At 40.9% G+C, this 23,346-nt stretch overlaps 1 protein-coding gene across 1 annotated transcript; it reads right to left on the reverse strand.

Annotated features, from left to right (window-relative positions):
- Nucleotides 1-5,635: 5,635 nt before the first annotated feature.
- Nucleotides 5,636-9,230, reverse strand: LOC111898707 (putative DUF21 domain-containing protein At3g13070, chloroplastic). The gene is made up of 13 exons (XM_023894582.3): nucleotides 8,411-9,230; nucleotides 8,247-8,344; nucleotides 7,990-8,161; nucleotides 7,756-7,859; nucleotides 7,573-7,654; nucleotides 7,318-7,457; nucleotides 7,141-7,219; nucleotides 6,991-7,054; nucleotides 6,763-6,854; nucleotides 6,585-6,650; nucleotides 6,326-6,442; nucleotides 6,055-6,246; nucleotides 5,636-5,948 (listed from the first exon to the last, which is right to left on the reverse strand). The coding sequence occupies exons 1-13, from the start codon at nucleotides 8,984-8,986 to the stop codon at nucleotides 5,703-5,705; spliced, it is 2,028 nt and encodes a 675-aa protein (XP_023750350.1). The 5' UTR covers nucleotides 8,987-9,230; the 3' UTR covers nucleotides 5,636-5,702.
- Between the last annotated feature and the right edge of the window lie 14,116 nt (nucleotides 9,231-23,346).

The raw sequence follows: 23,346 nt of genomic DNA on the forward strand, positions 1-23,346 counted from the left end.
GAAAATGGCACAACTCTGGTCACAGAAAGTGGCATCTCCTCTATCGGCTGATTTCTCAATTCGTACAGTAATCCTCCATACAACACCATCTCTACTCATCCCTGAGTCTTACGACTCCAATTGACATCTCACCAAAAATCCCTCGGAGCTAACTCGATTTCCCTCTCAAGGATACTCCACTAAAACTCGTTCATCATGGCCTTCTGGCCCCATACTCTTTCACATTTGTTCTCAGTCTGGACAATCACCACAGAATAACCGGTGAAACCAGAAGCACTAACCACCACATGTCATGGTACTCAAACCATGTGGCCACCTCTCGATCTGCTATGAATCATGGTACCTGAACCATGACGTCACCTCTCGATCTGCTACTTGTTGTGGGTCGAACCATGACATCACCTCTCGATCTGCTACAAATCATGGTACTCGAACCATGACATCACCTCTCGATCTACTACATATCATGGTACTCAAACCATGACGTCGCCTCTCGATCTACTACTGGTCGTGGTACTCGAACCATAACATCACCTCTCGATCTGCTATAAATCATGGTACTCGAACCATGACATCACTTCTCGATCTGCTACATATCATGAGACTCGAACCATGACGTCACCTCTCGATCTGCTACTTAGATCCTCCGGAATACTCCCTGCATCGAGTATAGGTCATCTGCTTTCAGTAGTACGGGCCCATACTACCTGCCACATCTACCCATACTCTCTACACGGACCATCCCAGATTCCCTAAGTAGCTACTCAACCTCCTCAATCACCAATCCCAACACGCGTGCTCGCTCCCCAGCGAAATGCTCTACCCTGTCAGCGTACTCATCTAACTAAGGTCACTTCCTAGGTCAATGTGTCTCAGCGGGACCCTCAAGTTAATGTGTTATGTGTTTCAGGATGTTCTAACTCGGTATAACCCTCCGGTCAATGTGTCTCAGCGGGACCCTCCAGTCCAGTAGCTCGTTTGACCCTCCGGTCTGGTCTGATCGAGAACCCTCTGGCCTCATGAGTCGTTGGACCCTCTGGTCCGGTCTATACAACACATAGCATACATATAACACAATGCACATAAATCTCAGACATACACAGGGCACATAAGACCCTCTGGTCTGCACATAGATACCATTCTAGGTAATGTATAGTGAGAAGACTCACCTCAGGTAACTCGGATAATCTTGAATCTCGAATACTGATCTAGCCTCCGCCTAATCACATAAACAATTTTCATCTAATTAATAATGGCTCTCAAAGGCTAGATTAATCCCCCTTATAATTCCTCAGAAGGGTAAAAGACCAGTTTACCCCTCCAAGACCCAAAAGCCCAATTGTTGACCAAACCCTAAAAGTCAACTCAGCCAACGGTCCAACTTTGACCAGACTTGCCGAGTGCACTCGTGTGACTCAGCGAGTTCATGCGTATCCTCTTAATCCTTCTAAGGCCCCACTCGACTTTTCGAGTTAACCTCCCAACTCGACGGGTTACCACTAGTCACGAATTGCGGGGCAACCTGATTCAACTCGGCGAGTTTCCTCCATGGCATTACTCATTTGACCTTTTGAGGTCAGATCTGTTTCTCTAACTTATAGATCTGGCCTTCTAGCACCCAAAATTCACGTAAAGGTCTGAATTTGAGGCTCATGCACGGTGTATTTTTCTCTATACATCATTATGACTCCATTGAAGCTTCATAGCTTCAAAGCTCCAAGGTTACTCATTCATGGTTGCCTATTTTCTGGTTCTCTGGACCTCACAAGGTCCAGATCTACAAAATAACTCGAAAAAGGGGTTTGGATGCACCCAAAACCCCATCAATAAGGTGATACAAGCCCTAACTTAACCACCAAAGGAAATCTACCCAAACACAAGGGAGACAAGAGCTTGTACCAGATCTGAAGCTTGAAATGAAGATGACACTGATCCACCAACTCTCCTCTGAGATCCTTGCAACAACCTTGACCTTCTTCTCAAAGAAATGACCTCCAATTAGCCTCTCTCTCCTCTTTAGCTCACAAATAGCTCTAGGGTTTCTCTCAATGGACGAAGACACTGATGAGAAGGGGCCAAGGAGGCTATAAGTGCCTTTAAATAGGCTCAAGCCCGAGAGAATTAGGGTTTCTGTTAACAGTGCTGACTCGGCGAGTCAGCTTGCTGACTCGTCGAGTCCATTCATTTTCCATGTCACCAAGTCGCGATCCTACTCAACGAGTTAAGGTGCCAACTCGTCGAGTTACTCCTCATAACTTCGAAAATAAATACTCATTTTATCATACCTGGAAATCTGGATGTTACAACCTTACTAGAAATTCAAATCGCAGAAGAGTTTTTTCCATTAAAACTTAAGGGCTCCAATGTAATTTTGGGGATCAAATGGTTGCAAACATTAGGAGACATGAACATCAACTGGAAGGAGTTGCGTATGCAGTTCTCGGAGGGAATTCAGCTGGTCACTATCAATGGTGACCCAGGTTTGTCCAAAACTCTAGTTTCTTGTAAATCTTTATTCAAATCTTGGAAATATGCTAATGAGGGTTACTTTCTACAAGTAAACCAAACAACAACAGTACCCAACAACGTCCCCCACCCCCCACCGTTACCGATGACCATAAAAACCATGTTGGCCGAGTTTAGTGATGTTTTGAGATGCTTGTTGGACTACCGCCAAAACGCAATCACGAACACGCAATTGTACTTTATAATAATGCACACCCAATTAGTGCGCAGCCCTACCGTTACCCCATGCACAAAAGGATGAGATAGAAAAACTTATCTGTGGAATGTTACAAGCAGGAGTAATACAACCAAATACATATGATTTTTCAACCCCGTACTACTGGTCAAGAAGAAAGATGGAAGTTCACGATTTTGTGTAAATTATCGCACCATGAAAAAAGCTAAGGTTTTAGACGAATTTCTCATTCCAGTAATTGATGACTTGCTTGATGAATTACATGGGGCTTCACTGTTATCAAAATTGGATCTTAAATCTAGGTATCATCATATTCGGATGAAAACCGAGGATATCCCCAAAACCGTGTTTCGCACCCACGAAGTCCATTATGAGTTCTTAGTCATGTCATTCGGTTTGACTAATGCACCCGCTGCTTTTCAGTTGTTAATGAATAAAATTTTCGAATTATTCTTACGTAAATTTGTCTTAGTGTTTTTTGATGACTTTTTAGTGTATAGTAATAATATGGCTGGTCACGTGAAGCATTTCACAAAGGTTCTAGAGGTCCTTCGAGAACAACTATGCTAATCGGAAGTAGTATTCGTTTGCTCGACAACAGATCGAGTATTTGGGTCATATTTTTTCAGAAGAAGGAGTTTCGGTAGACCATGCCAAGATATCATCCATTCATGAGTGGCATTTGCCTAAATCGCTAGGGGAGTTGTGCGGGTTCCTCGGATTGACGGGTTACTACCAAAAATTTGTTGAGGGCTATGGTAAGATCAAATGGTCATTAACGGAGCAACTAAAAAAAGACAACTTCAATTGGACCGAAGAAGCGACTAAGTCTTTCCGACAAATGCAAACTGTGATGACAAGGGTGTCGGTTTTAGATTTACCGAATTTTGAAAAAGAATTTATTGTCGACACGGACGCATCAGGGTATAGTCTCGGGGTCATCCTCACTCAAGAGGGTCGACCACTAGCCTTCTTTAGTCACTGGGAACTTGAGCCCGACTCAAATCTGTGTACGAACATCGGGAGTTAATGGCAATAGTTTTGGCGGTACATAAATGGAGGTCGTATCTATTAAGGACAAAGTTTGTGGTTAGAACTAAGAACTGATCAGAGAAGCCTAAAATATTTATTAGAGCAAAGATCCATCTCCAAAGATCATCAAAAATGGCGGTCTGAACTTCTTGAATATAACTTTGATATAATCTATGGGTCAGGGAAAGACAACAACGTCTAATGCTTTGTCGTGAAAAGAGAACAATCTGCAAGTTAATGCATTAGCAACCACTTGGATTTTTAAGTGGGACGATTTGTGGAAGGAACAAGATCTAGAAATTCAGAGTTTAAAGCACAAGGTAGAACTGGGACAAGGTGTTCCGCATGGTTATTTTGCTCAACAAAACCGTTTATTTTTTCAAAATAGATTGGTAATACCTCGTGTTCTAGTTGGTTTTTAAAATTATTCAAAGAATTCCACGAGAGTGTGATCGGTGGTCACTACAAAAGACTTACCAACGACTAGCTAGAGATGTATATTGGGTGGGCATGAAAGGTGATATCGCATCTATGGTGGTTGAATGTGACACGTGCCAGCGATAGAAGTATTCAACCATGTCACCGGGAGATTTATTATAACCGTTAGAATTACCAACAAAAGTGTGGTCATAAATTACTATGGATGCTATTTACAGGTTACCAATTTCGGAGGGTTACATGGTTATTTATGTCGTGGTTGATCGCTTGAGTAAATATGCACATTTCATTCCGTTAAAGCATCATTACATGGCAATAAAGGTGGCCACGGTTTTCTTAAAATAAATGGTTCGATTGCATGGTATGCCCGAATCCATTGTATCTCATCGGGATAAGGTTTTTTAAGCATATTTTGGAAAGAACATTTTTGTTTGCAGGGTACAACGTAGAAACGAAGCACACCATATCACCCCATACGGATTGTCAAACGGAGGTGGTCAATCGATGTCTGAAAATGTATTTGCGTTGTTTTGTGGCGGATACTCCAACTAAATGGTAAAATGGTTGCCTTGAAGTATTGGTACCATACTTTGTTCCATACATCCACTATTACTACTCCGTTTCGAGATATGTGTAGTCGAGATCCTCCTCGTATGTTTGGGTATGGGAGTTTGAAGATCCCAGTTAGCAAAGTTCAATATTTTGAAGAACAAGATCGATTTCGACTGGAGTTACGGGGATATCTTTTTCAAGCTCAACAACTAATGAAAGATAAGGCTGATAAGCACCATCGGGAGGTCGAGTTTATGGTGGGTGATTAGATGTATCTCAAGTTGGCTTTGTGCTATTTTGTCTCTTTTATGGTGTTAGAGCGTAATGGTAAGGTAGCTTATCGATTACAGCTTCCTGAGACCGCTAGGATACATATCGAAGAAATGGAAGTGATCTTGCAACGGGATCAAGTTGTTGGTGTGCAAGAAGTTGATAGGGGTCGTGTGAAGTTTTGATCAGGTGGAAGGACTTACCAGGATGTGATGCTACCTGGGACAAGTTCTGAGAGCTTGGTTCGACAAGTTCTGAATTCCACCTTTAGGACAAGGTGTGTCTTTGGGAAGAGAGTAATGATACGAATTATTCAAGTGTGCAACTAAGTGTGGGACGGTTTGGTAAGACTTATCAGACTTAGGTGGGATGGTTTGGAAAGAAGCAAAAAAAAATAATAAAAAAAAAAAAAAAACTGAAATGGCATAGTAACAAGCCAACAACACACTAAAATTTCATATTGAGAGTTGCCTTTTTTGGAGACTGAAAAAAAAAAAAAATTGTTTGTTTCTTTTGCTCCTTGTTTTTCAATTCCAATTGGAAGTAATTTATTACTTTCATCAAACCAAATTTCTCTCCCACCCTAGTAGTAGTCCCTCCCGCCTCTAAATCTACAAGTTTTACTTAGCCTACCCTCATTCATTCATGAATATAAAATATAAAATATTGCATTTGAAGAAGAGAAAAAAGGATTTTCAATTTTCAGTTTTCATTCCCCCTGTTTGAGTTGATGTTGTGGGATTACATCCCCCTCCTCACTCCTACATGTTTCATCATCACTGACATCACCCCCGAACTTCCTTTTCATGATTTTTGGAACTACCTTCTTCATTTCCTTTGTGTCGCTGTTTCTTTCCAACTCCAACAATGATGATGATGAATCTGACCCCTCATCATGTGCTGTTACCCGTTCAAACCTCACTGCACCAACCTTTCTTGCATTTCCTGCCAAGATCTGCACACCACACCACCTCGTTTCTCACACAAAAATGAAAAAATAATAAAAAAATAAAAAATAAAAAAAAGTTAACCAATTCAATAAAACTCACAACCAAACATACCTCTATTTGAAATACTTGCTTCTTTTCTTTTTCTCTATCTTTTTGATTTTGATTTTGATTTTGATCATCCTCTGTATTATACTCATCATGCTCTTCCTCCTTGTCAAGTACCAGTTTTATACTTTCCCCTGTTCTCGGGATATATCCAAATGCCTCACACACAAACCCCGATACTGTTTCATATTGATGTCCCTGTCATTATCAAACAACACTCAATTCACATGCAATTCACATGATGCAATTAATTATTAAAAGTTAAAAGAAACAATACCTCTGGCATCTTTATGTTGAGATCTTCAGAAAGCTGGTCAATGGATGTATTTGCATCCACATCATAAATTCCTTCAGCCCTCATTACAATATACCCAGTCTTTTTCTCTATTTCCTCCTACATGTGTATATATATATATATATATATATATATATATATATATATATATATATATTATTAGCCCATGCCTTTCAATCAGTAATAGAGGCTAATACAAAAAATAAATAAATAAATAACAAGCATGAAATTAAGGGCTTACTTTTGAATCATTTTCATCAAAAATTTCACCAACAATTTCTTCAACCACATCTTCCAGAGTTACAATCTGTTGCATTGCAACCATGCATATATGCATTAGACAAATATGTTAACATCTGCAACCACTTAAAACATACATACATACATACATGCATACACATACATACATACATACATACCCCAACTGTTCCACCATATTCATTCAGGACAACAGCCATATGCACCTTCCTGATTCGAAATTCTCTAAGAAGATTCCACACTGACATCGAATCTGTAACAAACATTCATTCAATTTCAAGGTAAGTCCAATCAAAGAAAAAATTCAGGGCCTTCACCCTTTCTTTTACTTTTTATTTCTTTTAAAACATGACCTTATGAAGAAAAAGAAGATGAAAGAACCAAAATACCAGGCACAAAATAAGCAGGTTTATGAGCCATATCCCCCACACTTGTACTTTCTAGTAGATCTCCCTTTAAAACAGAACAAAATCCAATATTAAACCAGACTCTAAATACTACAAAACAAATTCTTCCAAAATTAGTTTTACTTATATAACCTTTTGAACATAGTCTAGTAGATCCATTGCATATGCAATGCCCACTATATTATCAACACGTTGCTCAAAAACTGGTACCCTGTGAGCAAGAGAGCTTTACTATTAGAAATAGAATACATCAAAAAAAAAAAAAAAAAAAAAAAAAAAACTTCTAAAATTAATACAAGTCATACATACCTTGAATACTGATGAGTTAACCACAAGGTGTGGAAATCGACAAGTGTTGCACTGGAATCACTGGCAACAACATCAACCAAAGGTGTCATAACCTCTCGAACGTATGTGTCTTTTATTTCTAAAACATTTTCAATCATATCCTGCAATAACACTTGAACAAACCATTATAAACACACACACACAAGTCTGGATAATCAAACTTTGTCTAGTGAACACCATAAGATGATGAAAAATGCAGATAACAAGACTCCATACCTGTTCTTCCTCTTCTATGGCCCCACTTAGTTCAGCTCCTCGCAACATCAACTTCAGTTCATCCTCAGTCACATACGGTTCACTACCATAAACACAAAGAAGAAAATATGAATTCATTCAACCAAAACACAAACAGTAAAATTTTTTTTATTTCTTTTGTAAATATAAATATGAACATCACACCTTCTTCCTTTAAGACCAAGCAACTTGAGCATTCCCATCGAGAGACATGTTACAACCCTTCCAACCGGATATAAGACTAAGGAAAGCCATGCAATCGGCCTGACCTAGAGCCAATTCCACCCAATTTGTCAGCTAAATTCCTCAAATCACAATCCTTCGTTTCCGTATTTCATAATATATATATATATAAAAAGTTATAGGGAGTAATATGTATATATAAAGTTATATGCGTACCACAAATCTTGCAACCTCAGTGGCATTATGAACAGCTATACTTTTTGGAGTTATTTCAGTGAGTAGCAAAACAGCAACCGTCATTACTCCTGTAGCTGCACTCACACCTGCTTCACCGAATATTGTTGTTGCTGCTTCAGTGACAAGAGCGGTTGCTCCAATATTGACAACGCTGACAATATCAAAAAGGGAATTGGAATTACCACATTATAATCAATCCAATCATAAGAAGCAAGTAATAGACACAAGAGTAGTACGTTGTGCCAATAAGTATGGTTGTCAAGAACCGAGTAACATCATTGCGGAGCATTTTGAACACACCATTCTCAGACTCTTTCTCAGCTAACTCCCTGACCTGAAAAGATGCACAGAATAAGGAGGATACAAGAAGACTACGGAAATTGTTATGAAACATGAATACCTTCCAAGGCCACAGAGTAGTGATTGAAGTCTCAGCCATGGAGAAAAATGCAGAGAGGCCAAAAAGAGCAGCCAAAATTAGACCTTGTTCCTTCAACACCTTGAGAACCATCAAAACCTTGGGCAGAGAGTTCGTCAATGACAACTTAATCTGCTCTAAACCGGAACCCACAAATCCCCCATTCAAGACTCCTTCGGCAGCAAGAACCCCTCTGCATCCCAACACTAAAACCCCACAGCACACCGCCGCCAAAACCAATCCCCTCTTTACCAAAATTTGAAGAAAATCAAAATCCACACTTGGGGCTGTAGAATGGTTGTCCACGCTACTACTACTTTTAATCCAAACAGATCTCAATCCTCTGTCGTCTCGAACAACACTATAACTAGTATTTCTTGGAAATCTCGAATCAACAATGTTTCGGAGAATAACCCTCTCGCTGAATCTAATAGCTCCCGCTGTACAATGTAAGATTTTAGGGCACCTTCGTCTTGATAATCTGAAAAGAGAAGGTTTGGGGAGTGTGTTATATAATGAAGTGTTCCACACCGAGGCTTCAATTGCTACAACATCCATGTGCGTTTTCTTGAAATAACTTGTAACAGACAGAAGAAGAAATGGGAAGGAGGGAACTGGATACGAATAAGACGAAGGTCAAATATAACAGTACGGTTTTTGGCAGATGGGTTAGTGAAGAAGAAGGAGAGGGTTTCTGAATGCGATGAGATTAGGGTGGTGTTCTTTCTTCTTCATCATCATCTCCGTCGTTCCACACAACACCAACCCCCTCTTTTCGCTTTTTGCTGAATACAAGTTGAATTTTCATCAAGTGGGAGATCCAATGACATTTATACCCCTTCAAAGTTCAAGATATTGCTTTTAATTACTAGGTTATAATTTAAATAATCTATTATAAAAAAATAAAAAAATAAAAAAAGTTTTATATAGAAGTAGCGGGTAAATGAGCAACAAGTTGTGTCGTAACCCCTTTTTAGATAGCAAAACTAATTCTTTTAAAAACAATATCTATAGATCTTGGAGTCATAACATTACTATGCATGACCCGTTGGACTCTATTTTTTGGGGTTTGATTTCAAAATTTAGTAATATAAATTAAAAATTTTGGCTATAGACATGTACAGGCCCGGCCCAATACATGGGTGAGACGGGCTAAGGCCCAGGGCAGCATAAAATGGAGGACATCATCTTAGTCCAATAACTATAGTATGTATATATGTTTTGACCCAAAAAAATAGCCTTGATACTCTTTTCCAGCAAAGCGTGGGAGCTAGGGCGGGAAACTACAAAATAATTAGTGGGGCATAAACTGTAATCTGCATGTGTCATTGGCTGATTGCCAATCGACACCTAGAAATCTAGAAGTTGTAGAAGATGGAGGGGCATCATCAGGAGCATCGTCATCTTCAAATCAATGAATCCTGGTCTTAAATCTAGTTTCTGTTTTCTTTTCTTCTCTCCAATTTCTAAATACCTTGAGGGATTTGTAAGGATTTAGCGATTCCAATTTTTGTTTTAGGATTAATTTTTTTGATTTTCTGATTCTTTGATTCCCGTATGAGGCATACCATTTTCTGTTATGGTGATTCTTTTCTCTTATTCTCATTATTTGATCACTATTCTGATCTAGTTATTCTCGTTTCCTGATCTGTATGATTAGTAAACTTGGACTTAATTCGAATTTGGACTGCTGGAGACTAGAAGGTCTAAGCCTTCGGTTCAGATTTCTGTATTTGAAAGAGTTGTAGAATGGAGTTTGAGGCCTTCGTATTTGGTAATCCTAAATCTGTGATTCCGTTTTGATGTATATCATATAATAGTCAATTGAACTTACTAATTTTTGTTTTATGTTTTGTGATTCAGGAGGCTATATGTATGCCGAATAATAATCAACTAAAATTCTAATTATTATGTTTTTTTTATTAGAAGACAAAAGTAGGTATATAATTAATTTTCCATTGTTGCTATTTTACTGTATTTTTTCAATAGGGATTCATATTTATGATATCATTAATTATTATCCACGTCAGTTTACATCTTGAAAGTAAAAACATAAACGCAAACTTTGGTTCTTTTCTTTCAGTCTTTCATTTTTCTGTTTTCAAATCACTTTTGTTTTTATTTTCCTTTGTCTTTAATTCTTGAAATCGAATTTGGAGTTGGTTTTTCCCCTTAGGCTTTGATTCTTGACAGATAAATTGCTCTTAATTGTTTGATGGTTGCATTTTGATTCAACCACTAGGCATTATATTACTTTTAATACTTTCAGCCTTGATCAAGTTATTAAGTTACATAGAATGGTTAACACTCAATTTCTAGTATTAATATGATTTTTAGTTTGTATGGATATGAGTTTTTAAATATAAAATGTATGGATATGAGTTTCTAAATAAAAATATTATTCAGTTACATTTTATAAGTTTAGGGTGTATAGTTTCAGTTTAGATATAGGGGCATTGTTAAGCCTCTTTGCCCAGGGTAACAAAAACCTATGGACCAGCCATGTACATGTATTCCACTGAGCATCCCTCTATGGGCTCCGCGGACAGACAAAATCTCTACGGATCAATGAAATTTGTATAATATCGTACGAGCCAAAGATGCTTCGCAGAGCTATCTCCGCAAACATATTAAACCCTCCGTGGAGTGTTGGTTATGTCGTTCATTAAAGCCTCCACAGAGGTTATGACGAGGGCTTCGCGAAGGTGTTAACCTCTCCGCGGAATGGTTGGTTAGATGGGTATTAGAGACGGTTTTTTGTGAGTGGTAATACTGTGTGACCGGAGGGTCTTATTAGTACTTATTAGAGATAATTATATTATGTAGGTGGAGTCTAGACTGTTCATAGGGTGCTAGAGCTACTTGCTTACTTACGAGGTGAATCTTCTCACTATACTTACCTGAGTGGTAATAATGTGTGACCGGAGGGTCTTATTTGAGTTATCGACCAGAGGGTCCTATGTGCTTATATTGAGTTATGTATTCCCCAAGGTGAGTCTTCTCACTATACTTACCTGAGTGGTAAAATGGTCTTTTCACCCTTTTGAGATATTAGTGGAGGAGTTAGCTTAACATATCGAAGTGGTTATTATAAAGTACTTATTAGAGATAATTATATTATGTAGGCGGAGTCTAGACTGTTCGTGGGGTGCTAGATCTACTTGCTTACTTACGAGGTGAGTCTTCTCACTATACTTACCTGAGTGGTAATACTGTGTGACCAGAGGGTCTTATTTGAGTTATCGACCGGAGGGTCCAATGTGCTTATATTGAGTTATGTATTCCGCAAGGGATTTTCGGTTTACTTTCACTGCAACCAGGGAGGAGGGAGAGCAGCAAGGGAGAGGTAGGAGACTGATACAATCGCAGCTGGTGAAAAAGCGGGCTTAGCCCGCTGATTCGAGAATTGGAGGCCAGAAGGGCCGCACTTGTAGCAAGTGCGGCAAGAGCCATGAGGGGTCTTGTCGAGCGGAGATTTGCTATAAATGTGGCAAGGAGGAGCATATGGCGACGGACTGCCCCAAGGGATTTTCGGTTTGCTTTCACTGCAACCAGACGGGTCATCAGAAGGCCGAGTGTCTCCAGCTCACTCAGGGATCAGCCCAGGCTGCTGCTCCTGCTGCTTTACGTGTTACTGATGGCCGGCCGGGGAAGGTCGAGCCTCCGAGAGCTCGTGGGAGAGCATTCATGTTGACCGCGGAGGAGGTCTGTGCATCGCCTGATGTTGTTGCTGGTACATATCTCCTTATTTATGTTATTTTGAGATTTGTTTATGCTTATATTGTGTTGTATATAGGTACTTTTCTTGTGAGTTATGTGCCTACTTTGGTGTTATTTGACTCGGGTGCAAGTCGATCTTTCATGTCTTTATCCTTTAGTCGTCGCATTAGTGTCAGACGCAAGGTGTTGAGTTGACCGCTAAGGATTTCTATAGCCGACGAGCATGCATTTTTTGCCACTAATTTATTCCCGAGGTGTGTATTAGAAATTTTCAGCGTTGAGTTCCTGATAGATCTGGTGCCGATAGTGATGGGTGATGTATGTGTCATAGTGGGCATGGATTGAGCCGGTTTGGAGTTGTGATTGATTGTGAGCATCAGATGGTGACCATACGAGACCCTAGTGGGGGAGTGCTTACTGTGTATGGCGAAAGGGACCAGATTTGGATCAGCTTTCTGTTCTGCCGCCAGGGCGAGGTAGAATCGATAGCAGGGATGTATGGGCTCTTTAGCATATTTTATGGATACGAGAGTTGCCACTGAGAGGCCAAGTTCTATCTCCAATGTTCCGGTGTTGTGTGAGTTCCCGGATGTTTTCCCAGAGGAGTTACCGGGTATGCCTCCTGAGAGGCAGGTGGAGTTCCGGATCGATTTGATTCCGGGTGCGGCGCCTATTGCCGAGGCACCTTATCGCCTTTAACCACCCAAGATGTAGGAGTTATCCTCGCAGCTCTAGGAGCTACTAGGGAAGGGCTTTATTAGACCGAGTAGCTCACCGAGGGGAGCATCGATCCTTTTTGTCAACAAAAGGATGGTTCACACAGGATCTGCATCGACTATCGGGAGTTAAACAAGTTGACGGTCAAGAACTGTTATCCACTACCGAGGATCGACGATTTATTCGATCGGCTACAGGGGGCGTCTTGGTTTTCCAATATTAATTTGAGATATGGGTATCATCAGATGAGAGTTTGCTAGGAGGATATCCAGAAGACGGCCTTTAGGACTCATTATGGGTACTACGAGTTTGTGGTGATGCCTTTCGGACTCACCAACGCACCAACAACGTTCATGGATATCATGAACCGGGTGTGCATGCCTATGTTGGACAGGTCAGTGATCGTGTTCATCGATGACATTTTGGTATACTCGAGATCCAGAGAGAAGCACGAGGAGCATCTTCGGGAGATTCTTGGAGTATTGAGTATGGAGAGGCTTTATGCCAAATTTTCCAAGTGTGATTTTTGGTTACTGGAGGTCTAGTTCTTAGGACACCTCGTTAACCAGAATGAGATTTTGGTCGACCCGACCAAGATTGAGGCAGTTATGCGATGGGAGGTGCCAAGGTCCCTATCTGAGATCAGGAGTTTTCCTGGCCTGGCAGGCTACTACTGGAGATTTGTCAGGTATTTCTCCAAGATTGCTATTCCTCTTGCCAGATTGACCAGGAAGGGTGTTACTTTTTCTTGGGGTCCTGATCAGCAGGCCTCATTCGAGACTCTTCTCCAAAGACTGTGCGAAGCTCCAGTATTAGCTCTCCCTAAGGGAGTGGAGGACTTCGTAGTTTACTGTGATGCATCTATATCAGGGATGGGTGTCGTGTTGATGCAAAGGGGACACGTGATTGCATATGCATCGAGGCAGTTGAAGCCTCACGAGACGAGGTATCCCACCCACTATTTGGAGTTAGGGGTGGTGGTGTTCACCCTCAATATTTTGCGCCACTATCTTTATGGTGTTCGGTGTACCATATACACGGACCATAAGAGCCTGAAGTACCTTATGGATTAGCCCAACCTGAATATGAGGCAGATGAGATGGTTAGATGTAGTGAAAGACTACAATTATGAAATTTTGTATCACCCTAGCAAGGCTAATCTGGTAGCCGACGCCCTGAGTCGCAGAGCATTAAGTGCTCCGATCTGAGACGTGTGCATGAGGATGATGGTGATGACTCCAATCTTAGATACCATCCGAGAGGCCCAGGTGGTGATCGTGAGACCCGAGCAGGTAATTAGGCAGATTTCTGATTCCCATAGGTTGAGATTCTCGATCCATCCGGGAGCCACCAAGATGTACTTGAAGTTAAAAAGGGATTATTGGTAGCCCTGGATGAAGAGAGATGTGGCATGGGTAGTCGAGAGATGCTTGACCTGTTGTCAGGTCAAGGCAGAGCACCAACACCCACATGGCCTGTTGCAACCTCTAGAGATTCCCCAATGGAAGTGGGAACCGATTTACATGGATTTTATCACCAAATTACCGAGGACCGCGCAAGGTGTCAACGCAATATGGGTGATTTTAGACCGGTTGACAAAGAGCGCTCACTTCCTGGCTATCAATGAGAGCTCTTATGCGGAGAGATTGGCCGAGATCTACATTCGAGAGGTGGTAGCACGGCATGGGGTGCCAACATCGATAGTGTTAGATCAAGATGTGCATTTTACTTCCAGGTTCTAGAAGAAATTTAATGAGGAGTTAGGTACCCGGTCGCACTTCAGTACCGCATATCACCTACAGACAGACGGGCAGTGTCACACCCCAAAACCGAGAACGGCGGAAACGTTCTGGGGCGGAGGACGTCATGTATAATATCAACAACAATGTAAAGTAGTAAACAAGCAACAACATCATCCATTAGGGGTGTTCATTTGGATGGATCGGTTTTGATCCGATCCAATCAAGTGAATCCAATTTGATTTCGGTTTTCAAAACATGAATCCGAATAGTCCAATCTAAATTCAAATCCGATCCGATCCGATCCAGTTACAATTCGGTTGGATCGGTTTTTTATAATTCGGTTTTCAAAAAACGAAACATTTTAACACGATATATAATTATAATATTACCCAACTTTACACAAGAACCAAAAACAAATTATTTAGTTGCATTTTGAAATTTTTAAACAACTACTAAGAAGATATATTATAGTTAAATATTTTATAGATAGAAATTTTTTGAGAGAAAATACATATTAATGTTTTTTTATCGGGTGAAACGTTTTGAACCTATTTGAAAAAATAAGTTACCAAATTAATAAATAACTGTGGATATATATTATAAATAGATAAATAATAAATGTTTATTCGGTTTTTTTGGATTATTCGGTTCTTATTTTATAAACCAAAACCAATCCGAAATCCAAAATAATAATTCGGTTTTGTTAAAAACCAATCCAAAAATCCGAATATCCGAACCAAATAGTCCAATCCAAATTGTCCAATTGGATAATTCGGTTTTATCCAAATAATGAACAGTCCTATCATCCATTGCATTAATAAAATAATTATTATACAATTGTATTCTGTCAAATTTTGATAAACACTAAAGCATAAATCAAAATGAAAGATAAGTCTTGAACAAGCTCCATCTTCCTTTCTCCTTGCATCGGTACCTGTCTATGATGACCTGAGTATACAAGTAATTTTGAAAGCGAGTATCAGCTTTGAAGCTGGTGAGATCATAAGAATTTAGTGTCTTAATTTGTATGTAAGAATTTGTAAGTCTATGTATTGTAAGAATTTGAAAGTGTATATGAATTGTAAGTATTTGAAAAAGTTTGAATCTCTCAGAAAAACCTATATTTTCTATTAAAGTAGCCTTCTACCAAGGCTTAACTGTTTTGTATGCTCGTTTGATGTAAAAGTGTGTAATTTCCCAAGTGTAACTATCTTTTAACAAAATATAGTTTGTACATTAAAGTTTAAGTGAGGTTATCACTAAAAATGTAATGGATAAATCATTGTAGTACTGTAATTTTGTATTATAGGAACTACTGCTGTACTAACTACCTTAAACCGGATTTATATTAAGGTATAATGTGATAATTGCACCATACTATCGACTGATAACAACGACATAAAGAACGGTCGTAATAACGGAATGACGTTTGGCACCCGCAGACCTACAGGTCCGGCTGTAGCTAGCAGCAAGGTGCAGGATTGTCAATCCAGTATAGATCTATACGCAAACTCAACGCTCTCCCTCCAAGAGAATTATGGCTACAACTCGGGCCATGACATTTAAGGCATGCTCCGATACAGTGGATCACAATTGTTAACGTATTAATGTAAGGGTAATGTTTCTCGTTCTAGTATAGTTGTATATGTTCTCTTCCTAGTATAGTTGTATATGTAATGTTCTAGAAAGTATTGACTCATGAATGAACTGACTCATTGTATGATATCGCGTTCTAGTAACGGTTCTAGTATCTTCCTAAACTACCCATATGGTAGTTTACTAGCAGTCTAACTGGTACGTATGGTCATGGAGGTATACCCTTACTAACTAAGGGCATGGGATGAACTGGAAAGACCTTTTATGACTATATATGTACACATGATATATAACTAATATTTAAACGACTTTCGGACGAATACCCAATATCCCACCAGACCACATCTCAAGGCGCGAAAAGGAAATAGGGTGGATAGCCTTCCTAAGTCTTTTAAACGTTTCTTATATAACTATACATATAGAGGCATGCAATTTATAATATAAAAGCATAAATAAATTTTGTAAGACATTTGAAACATAAATATTATTTTAAGAAAAGATCGACTTGATGCCGATCTATAAAACAATTTGAAGGCATAAGTATGATAAAACAGTTTTGAGTATAAGGAAACATTTGATTGAAACACAGTTGTAAATAAGTTTGAAAGGTAATGTACCGAGTAAGATGTACAGTGTAATAAGTAGTTTAAAACATATAAAATGTTTATAAAAATCATTTGAAGGAAACTATTTGGTAAAATGGCTAATGAGTAGCCAAATCTTTTGAATGCTGTATATTAATCACATGTGACTGATGTAATAACTAGCGTAATTCTACTTATTAATCGCATGTGATTGATATAATCCTAGCATTATTCTACTTGTATCCCCCCATAAAACATTTAAAAGTAGTTTAAAACATTAGTTAAGGGGTATGAACTCACTTGATTGAAGTGGTTGATTTGAAGAAGTCGAGAGAAGAATCGAGCAGAACTTCGACAGGAAGAGTTGAAAACACGGGAAATCTCGGGATTCTCGGGAATCTCGGGAATCTCGGGAACACAAAACCTTCCTTCGGGACTTGAAGGTGAAAACCGGGGCTTTGGGAGGGTCTCGGGGGCTTAAACGCAGAGTTTCGGGGCGAGAAAGAAAGGAACTGAGCAATGGAACTCGGAGCCCTTGAAATCTATTTATAGGGGCATTTTTGGGGTGTGCCACGTCGTGGGGAGTCAAACTTATCCTCTTCCATTGATTGGACGCCCTCAGTCACTTGCCGGGTCGCGGCAAGCTTGTGCCACGTCGTGGCAAGCCTGACAGCCTCGGATTTCGGACCTCGAACTTGTAAAATCCATAACTTTCGCGTACGAGCTCCGTTTTCGACGTTATTTATATGCACGTGTAGCTAAAAACATGATCTACAACTCTCGTTTAGACTTCATCGGCAAATTCTGACTTTATTTTTAATTATTTATTTTTAACAGGCCGGGACGCGATAATTCCGTTAAAAATCCATAACTTCTTCATCCGATGTCCGTTTTCGTCAGACTTTTCATCGTTGCGCTACTAAAGTTGAGACCTTATATTCTCATTTAGGTTGTTTTGGTCAAAAGTATCTCGAGCTCTATTTCGAGTTTTTAGCTGTCTACTGCTATACCCGAATCTTGGAAAAATCATAACTTTCTCATACGAAGTCAGATTTGGACGTTCTTTTTATGTATGCTCACGGTTTGAGGTTATCTATAACTTTCATTTAGATACTTAAGGCTAAAAACTATTGTATTGAAACTTCGCGTTTTTCGTTTAATCGGTGTTGCCGGTTTTGCCGAGAATCTTCGGTTGGTCATAACTTCTTCGTTATAACTCGGATTTTAGGGTTCTTTATATGTACGGAAACCTTGATACGATTCCTACTACTTTATTTAACCCAAATAAGATTTTAGGAAAGTTATATTTTGACCTAAATTTGATTGGTTTTACATTACATTGTCTCGAAATATCGGGTTGTCACAGGCAGAGCGAGCAGACGATTCAAGCACTCGAGGACATGCTATGCACATGTGTTATGGACTTCGGTGGAAGTTAGGACACTTAATTGCCCTTGGCTAAGTTTTCATACAACAACAACCATCATTCCAGTATCTGTATGCCTCCTTTTGAGTTCTTATATGGGAGGAGGTGTCGAACTCCCATCTGTTGAGGAGAGGTAGGGCAGAGAGTGATGGGGAGCACTAAGATAGTGCTCAAGACAACAGAGCAGATCCAACAGGTCAGACAAAGGTTATTTATGGCCCATAGTCGTCAAAAGAGTTACGTCGACCGGCGTCGTTCAGAGCTAGAGTTTCTGGTCGGGGATTTTGTCCTCCTGAAGGTATCCCCACGGAAAGGGGTGATCCGATTAAAGAAACGTGGGAAGTTGGGCCCTAGATACATTGGTCCTTTCAGGGTGATCGCACGAGTGGGTAAGGTAGCTTATCGGTTGGAGCTACCTGCAAAGTTGAACCTGATTCATAGCACCTTCCACGTGTCCCAGCTGAGGAAGTGTGTAGCCGATGAGATCGCAGTGGTCCATTTAGAGGATATTCAGGTTGATGAAAGCCTGAACTACATTCAGAGGCCAATGACGATCTTGGATAGGAAAGTGAAGGTCTTGAGGGATAAAGAGGCACCCTTGGTTCAGGTTCAGAGGCAACATCGAAAGGAATCTGAGTGTACTTGGGAGCTAGAGTCCAAGATGCGGGAGCAGTACCCAAAGTTGTTTCCAGAGGATGACTTCGAGGGCGAAGTCTGATTCTAGTGGGGGAGAATTGTAACATCACGACTCCCAAGTATAATATCTAATTAATATACATTCATAATTTCAGATCAACTCGACGAGTTGGATGCCCCAACTCGCGGAGTAGGGGGGTTAATGGTCGCGTGACTTTTAGAGTCTACTCGACGAGTTGGAGGACCCCAACTCGACGAGTAGGTGTTGAGTGACTAAACCCTAATTTTGAGGGTTTGTGTCCTATTTAAAGGACATTAAGCCTCCATTTCCTCCTCCCTTATCACCCTAACACTCTATGAGAAACCCTAATCGAGCTATAACCTTGTTTGAGAGAAAGAGAGGCTAATATTTTGTGTTTTAGTGCACTTGTAACATCCCGAAATTTAGGTGCATCTCTTAAACCCTTCTTCTTTTCCAAGTTGTCAAGTTTAGCCCTTAAAAGAAAGTTATGGCAAATGACTACGTTGGGCGTACTAAAGAGTATGCTGCGCGTACTCATGCGCTTAAGTTGTACGCGGACTCGTCTAGGTACGCAGGGCGTACCCAAGGTTACGCCGGGCGTAACCGGCCCAGATGCAAAACCCTAATTATGGCTTGCGCCCTTTATAAGGAGTGTGATGGCCTTATCCTCAGCCACCATTTCAGAGAATGAAACCCTAAGAGAGAGTCTACATTCGTTCTAAGCTTGTGGGGGTGTGTTTTGAGCTTGAAGTTCCTTTATGTGTTTGTGAAGAAGGAGAAAGGACCTTGGTGGAAGCTAGTCTTGGTGTGCAAGCCTTGGATCTGAGCTTTTCATAGGGGGAAACATCACTCGGAGGTAAAAAGCTCAGAACTTTCCTATTCATTTTGGTTTTGTGTTTCATGGTCCAATTCCTTAGGGTTTTGTCCCAAGATGGAGACTTTTTGAGTAAATGGTCTCCATAAGCCTTGATATGCCCCATTTCAGCTTTGGATGTGTTGTAGATGCATAAAAATCCAAACTTGGTCATCATTATGGAGTCATGCATGAGTTTTGGTCTTTATGAGAAAAGGGGATAAGAGGTTGGAAGAAGTTATAACATTTTTAGCCATGCAAAGGCCTAAAGGTTTCAACTTTATGGTTTAAAAGGCAGTAGAGTGCCTAGATCTGTGATTTGGACCGTTGTCTTAATCAATTCAGACCAAAACTTTGGAGAATGGGAAATTGGGACTTACGATGGGCGTAATCCCAGTACGCGCCGCGTAAGGGGTTAAGTCCCCCGATTCTGGTTAGCCGGAGTACGCCCCGCGTACACGAGTTGGTACGCCCCGCGTACTGCTTGATGTTGACTTTCGTTGACTTTTAGGGTCTTAGTCAACAGTTGGACTTTTGGGACCATTGAGGGGTAAAATGGTCTCTTAGCCTTTTAAGAGGACATAGGAAGGGATTAGTCTAGCCTTGAGAGCCGTTAATGATTTGAAACAATTACTTTATGTGATTAGGCGGGGCTAGGTCGTTGTTTCGAGATTCAGGGATTGAGCATGTGAGTTACTGGACATTAGACGAGATGAGTCTTCTCACTATACTATACCTTGAAGGGTACCTATGTGTGACCGGAAGGTCTTATATGTTATGAGATATATGTGCTATATGCTGATACGTGATATGTATGTGTTATGTATGCTATGTATGATAAGGACCGGAAGGTCAAGATGATATGGACCGGAAGGTCAAGAGGACATGGACCGGAAGGTCAGGAGGTTGCGGACCGGAAGGTCGATACGGGTAGGACCGAAAGGTCTACCAGGATTCGGGATGGAAGTCCCCTGAGACACTTGGACCGGAAGGTTCCACAGAGTTATGGCTTGGAAAGGCGTATGTATTGTATGTGGTATTTTGGGGAACTCACTAAGCATTGATGCTTACCTTGTTATGTGATGTGTGTTTCAGGTACTAACAAGGATCGTGGGAAGGCGCCGGCATGATATGTACACACTGATGAAGATCTATACAATTGAGATTCTGGGATATGTTTTGTGATGATAACATGGGATACATTATGTTTTGATATTATCTTGTGAGTAACAGTATGTTTTAAAAATGAAAAATTGTTTTAAAAATTTACGTTGTTACAAGTTGGTATCAGAGCCTTAGTTTGAGGGATTCGGATGCACCTTCGAGCGTACTTGAACTCAAACTGAGGATTTGAGGAAGTTTTTCATAAAAAGGAACAATTTTTCTAAAAGAGTAAAAGACTTTGAGAAATGCATAAAGGAGCAGTGTGTACGATCAGCCAGCACCCGAACGGTGATTTCCCAAAATGCCCTTACATTATTTGTTATGATATATGATATGATATGTTATGCATGCTAGAGTAGGCTAGGTATTCATATTAGGACTAGAGTGGCCTGATTTGTGATGCCTTAGCCTAGGAGATTGCTGCTGCTATGAGATGCTTCGAGAGTGAGTAGGTAGCAGTGAGGCGCTTATGAGAAGTCTACCGAAGGGTAGCCTATGCTTAGCGAGATGTAGAGTACTTGTGGTTTGGGATCCTAGGAGGAGGACTTGGAATGAATTCCGATGCAATGTGGAAGGTAGTATTGGGCCCGTACTACTGAAAACACCGGATCAGTGCGCAGTCCAAGTAAGAATCCTTAGAGTACTAAGGAACAAGTAGGGTTGGGTGATCGAGTGCGAGTATACTCGATCGAGTCTCTGGTATCTTTGTGTTGTGTTTCAGAGACATCATGGTGGGTACACGTCGCACCCCAGAGAGCAGCGGAGTTAGCGATGACGAGATTCGCAAGATGATTTGTGATGAGGTGGTCGCGACCATACGTGAGATCATACACGAGATGTTTGGGTCTATCGAGATCACATTGGTTGAGTCGTTTGATGAGTGATACGCTGCTAATTCGGAAGCTACTGCTGCTGCAGCCACCGAAGTTGTCATAACTGCTAGGCCACGAGGGGGTGACTCGTTGCTGTACCAGGAGCTCAGCAACGCGAAGTCACCAGGATTTGATGGGACAGGATCCGATAGCCACGAGAGGCGATATCCTGGTACGAGTACCATGGTAAGTAGCGGATTAAGAAGTGATGTCATGGTTCGATTACCATGATAAGTAGCGGATTGAGAAGTGACGTCATGGTTCGAGTACCAAGAATTGTAGCAGGTCAAGAGGTGATGTTATGGTTCAAGTGCCATGATGTGAGAGGGATTGAGAAGAGGGAACATGGTTCGAGTACCATGATTCGTAGAAGATTAAGAGGAGATAACATGGTACAAGTACCATGATTCATAGCAGATCGAGAGGTGGCCACACGGGTTGAGTATCATGACAGGTGGCAGATAGTGTTTCTGGTTTTTACCAAATATTTCGTGGGGATTGTCTAGACTGAGAGCAGAGGTGAATGAGTATGGGGCCAGAAGGCCATGATGAACAAGTTTTAGTGGAGCATCACTTCAAAAGGAAAATCAAGTGAGCTCCGAGGGAATGTGGGTGATATGTCAGTTGGAGTCGTAAGACTCAGGGACGAGTAGGGATGGTGCGTTATGGGAGAATACGGTTTGCGTTGGGCGACCGGCCGATAGTGGAGAGGTCACTTTATGTAACCCGAGTGGTGTTATTTCCATTTCCTGTGGGAGACATAAAAGGTGTTGAGATTTTGGTTTTGAGTTTGGGAGTGAGCCCTGTAGGATTGCACGGATGGTGACCTTCAACCAGAGTATATGGCAGTAGGTCTACCACGAGGTAAAGATATAGCTTAAAAAAGTTGTCAGTGGGGACTGAGATGGTCCACGACCAGGATACAACTTAGTGGAGTATAGTAGGGCATGTGTCAGCTGTAGCGTCGGGCGACCAAGAGGAGTATATCAGGGCAGCGGCCCTTATTGACTTTGATGGGTATTAAAAGTGGAAATATGGTTTCTGCTCTTATGATAAGTGATGTGATGGAACGCTGGTTGATGAGTCGATGATAAGGAGTACGGTAGATCATTACTTTCAGACTAAGAGTCAGGGTAATACTGGACAGTTGGGGGGTCCGGTGATGGAATGGTGTGAGATCCTGAATGACTAGAGACAGTCACGGTGGGAAGTTCTGAGGATTTTATCTAAGCTTCAGGGCATTGAAATTGCTCGATCTTTGTCGGAAGATCATCGAGCGTTGCGTAGCACCTTCCAAGAGTAGGTGCGATGATTTCTGGTGGAAACAGTCTTTGTGATAGATTGTTGGTGTACCGATTTGGGATGGTTCGAACCCTATGTGGGGGAGAACCAAGTATTGTATTGAGGGGATCAGGGATTCGATTGAGAATGGTTAGAGATTTGGATATAGAGACCAGCGGTGCGAATTCATTGAGCCTGAGGTTGCTGGTGACTGAGACGAGGTGCAGAGCGAGATAATGCATGTGTTATGTTTGAAAAGGATGAGTGCCACCATGGAAAGTGGTCGTTGATCGGAAACCTTGGGG

The sequence above is a fragment of the Lactuca sativa genome, chromosome 7, assembly GCF_002870075.4.
Source record: "Lactuca sativa cultivar Salinas chromosome 7, Lsat_Salinas_v11, whole genome shotgun sequence".
Classification (NCBI taxonomy): Eukaryota; Viridiplantae; Streptophyta; class Magnoliopsida; order Asterales; family Asteraceae; genus Lactuca; species Lactuca sativa.

Excerpts from the sequence above, each read along its gene's own strand:
- LOC111898707 (XM_023894582.3), bottom strand. The coding sequence starts at position 8,986 with ATGGATGTTGTAGCAATTGAAGCCTCGGTGTGGAACACTTCATTATAT. Across the intron at positions 6,855-6,990 it reads ACCTGCTTATTTTGTGCCTG|ATTCGATGTCAGTGTGGAAT; the intron begins GTATTTTGGTTC and ends TGTTTGTTACAG. Across the intron at positions 6,443-6,584 it reads TTGATGAAAATGATTCAAAA|GAGGAAATAGAGAAAAAGAC; the intron begins GTAAGCCCTTAA and ends ATACACATGTAG.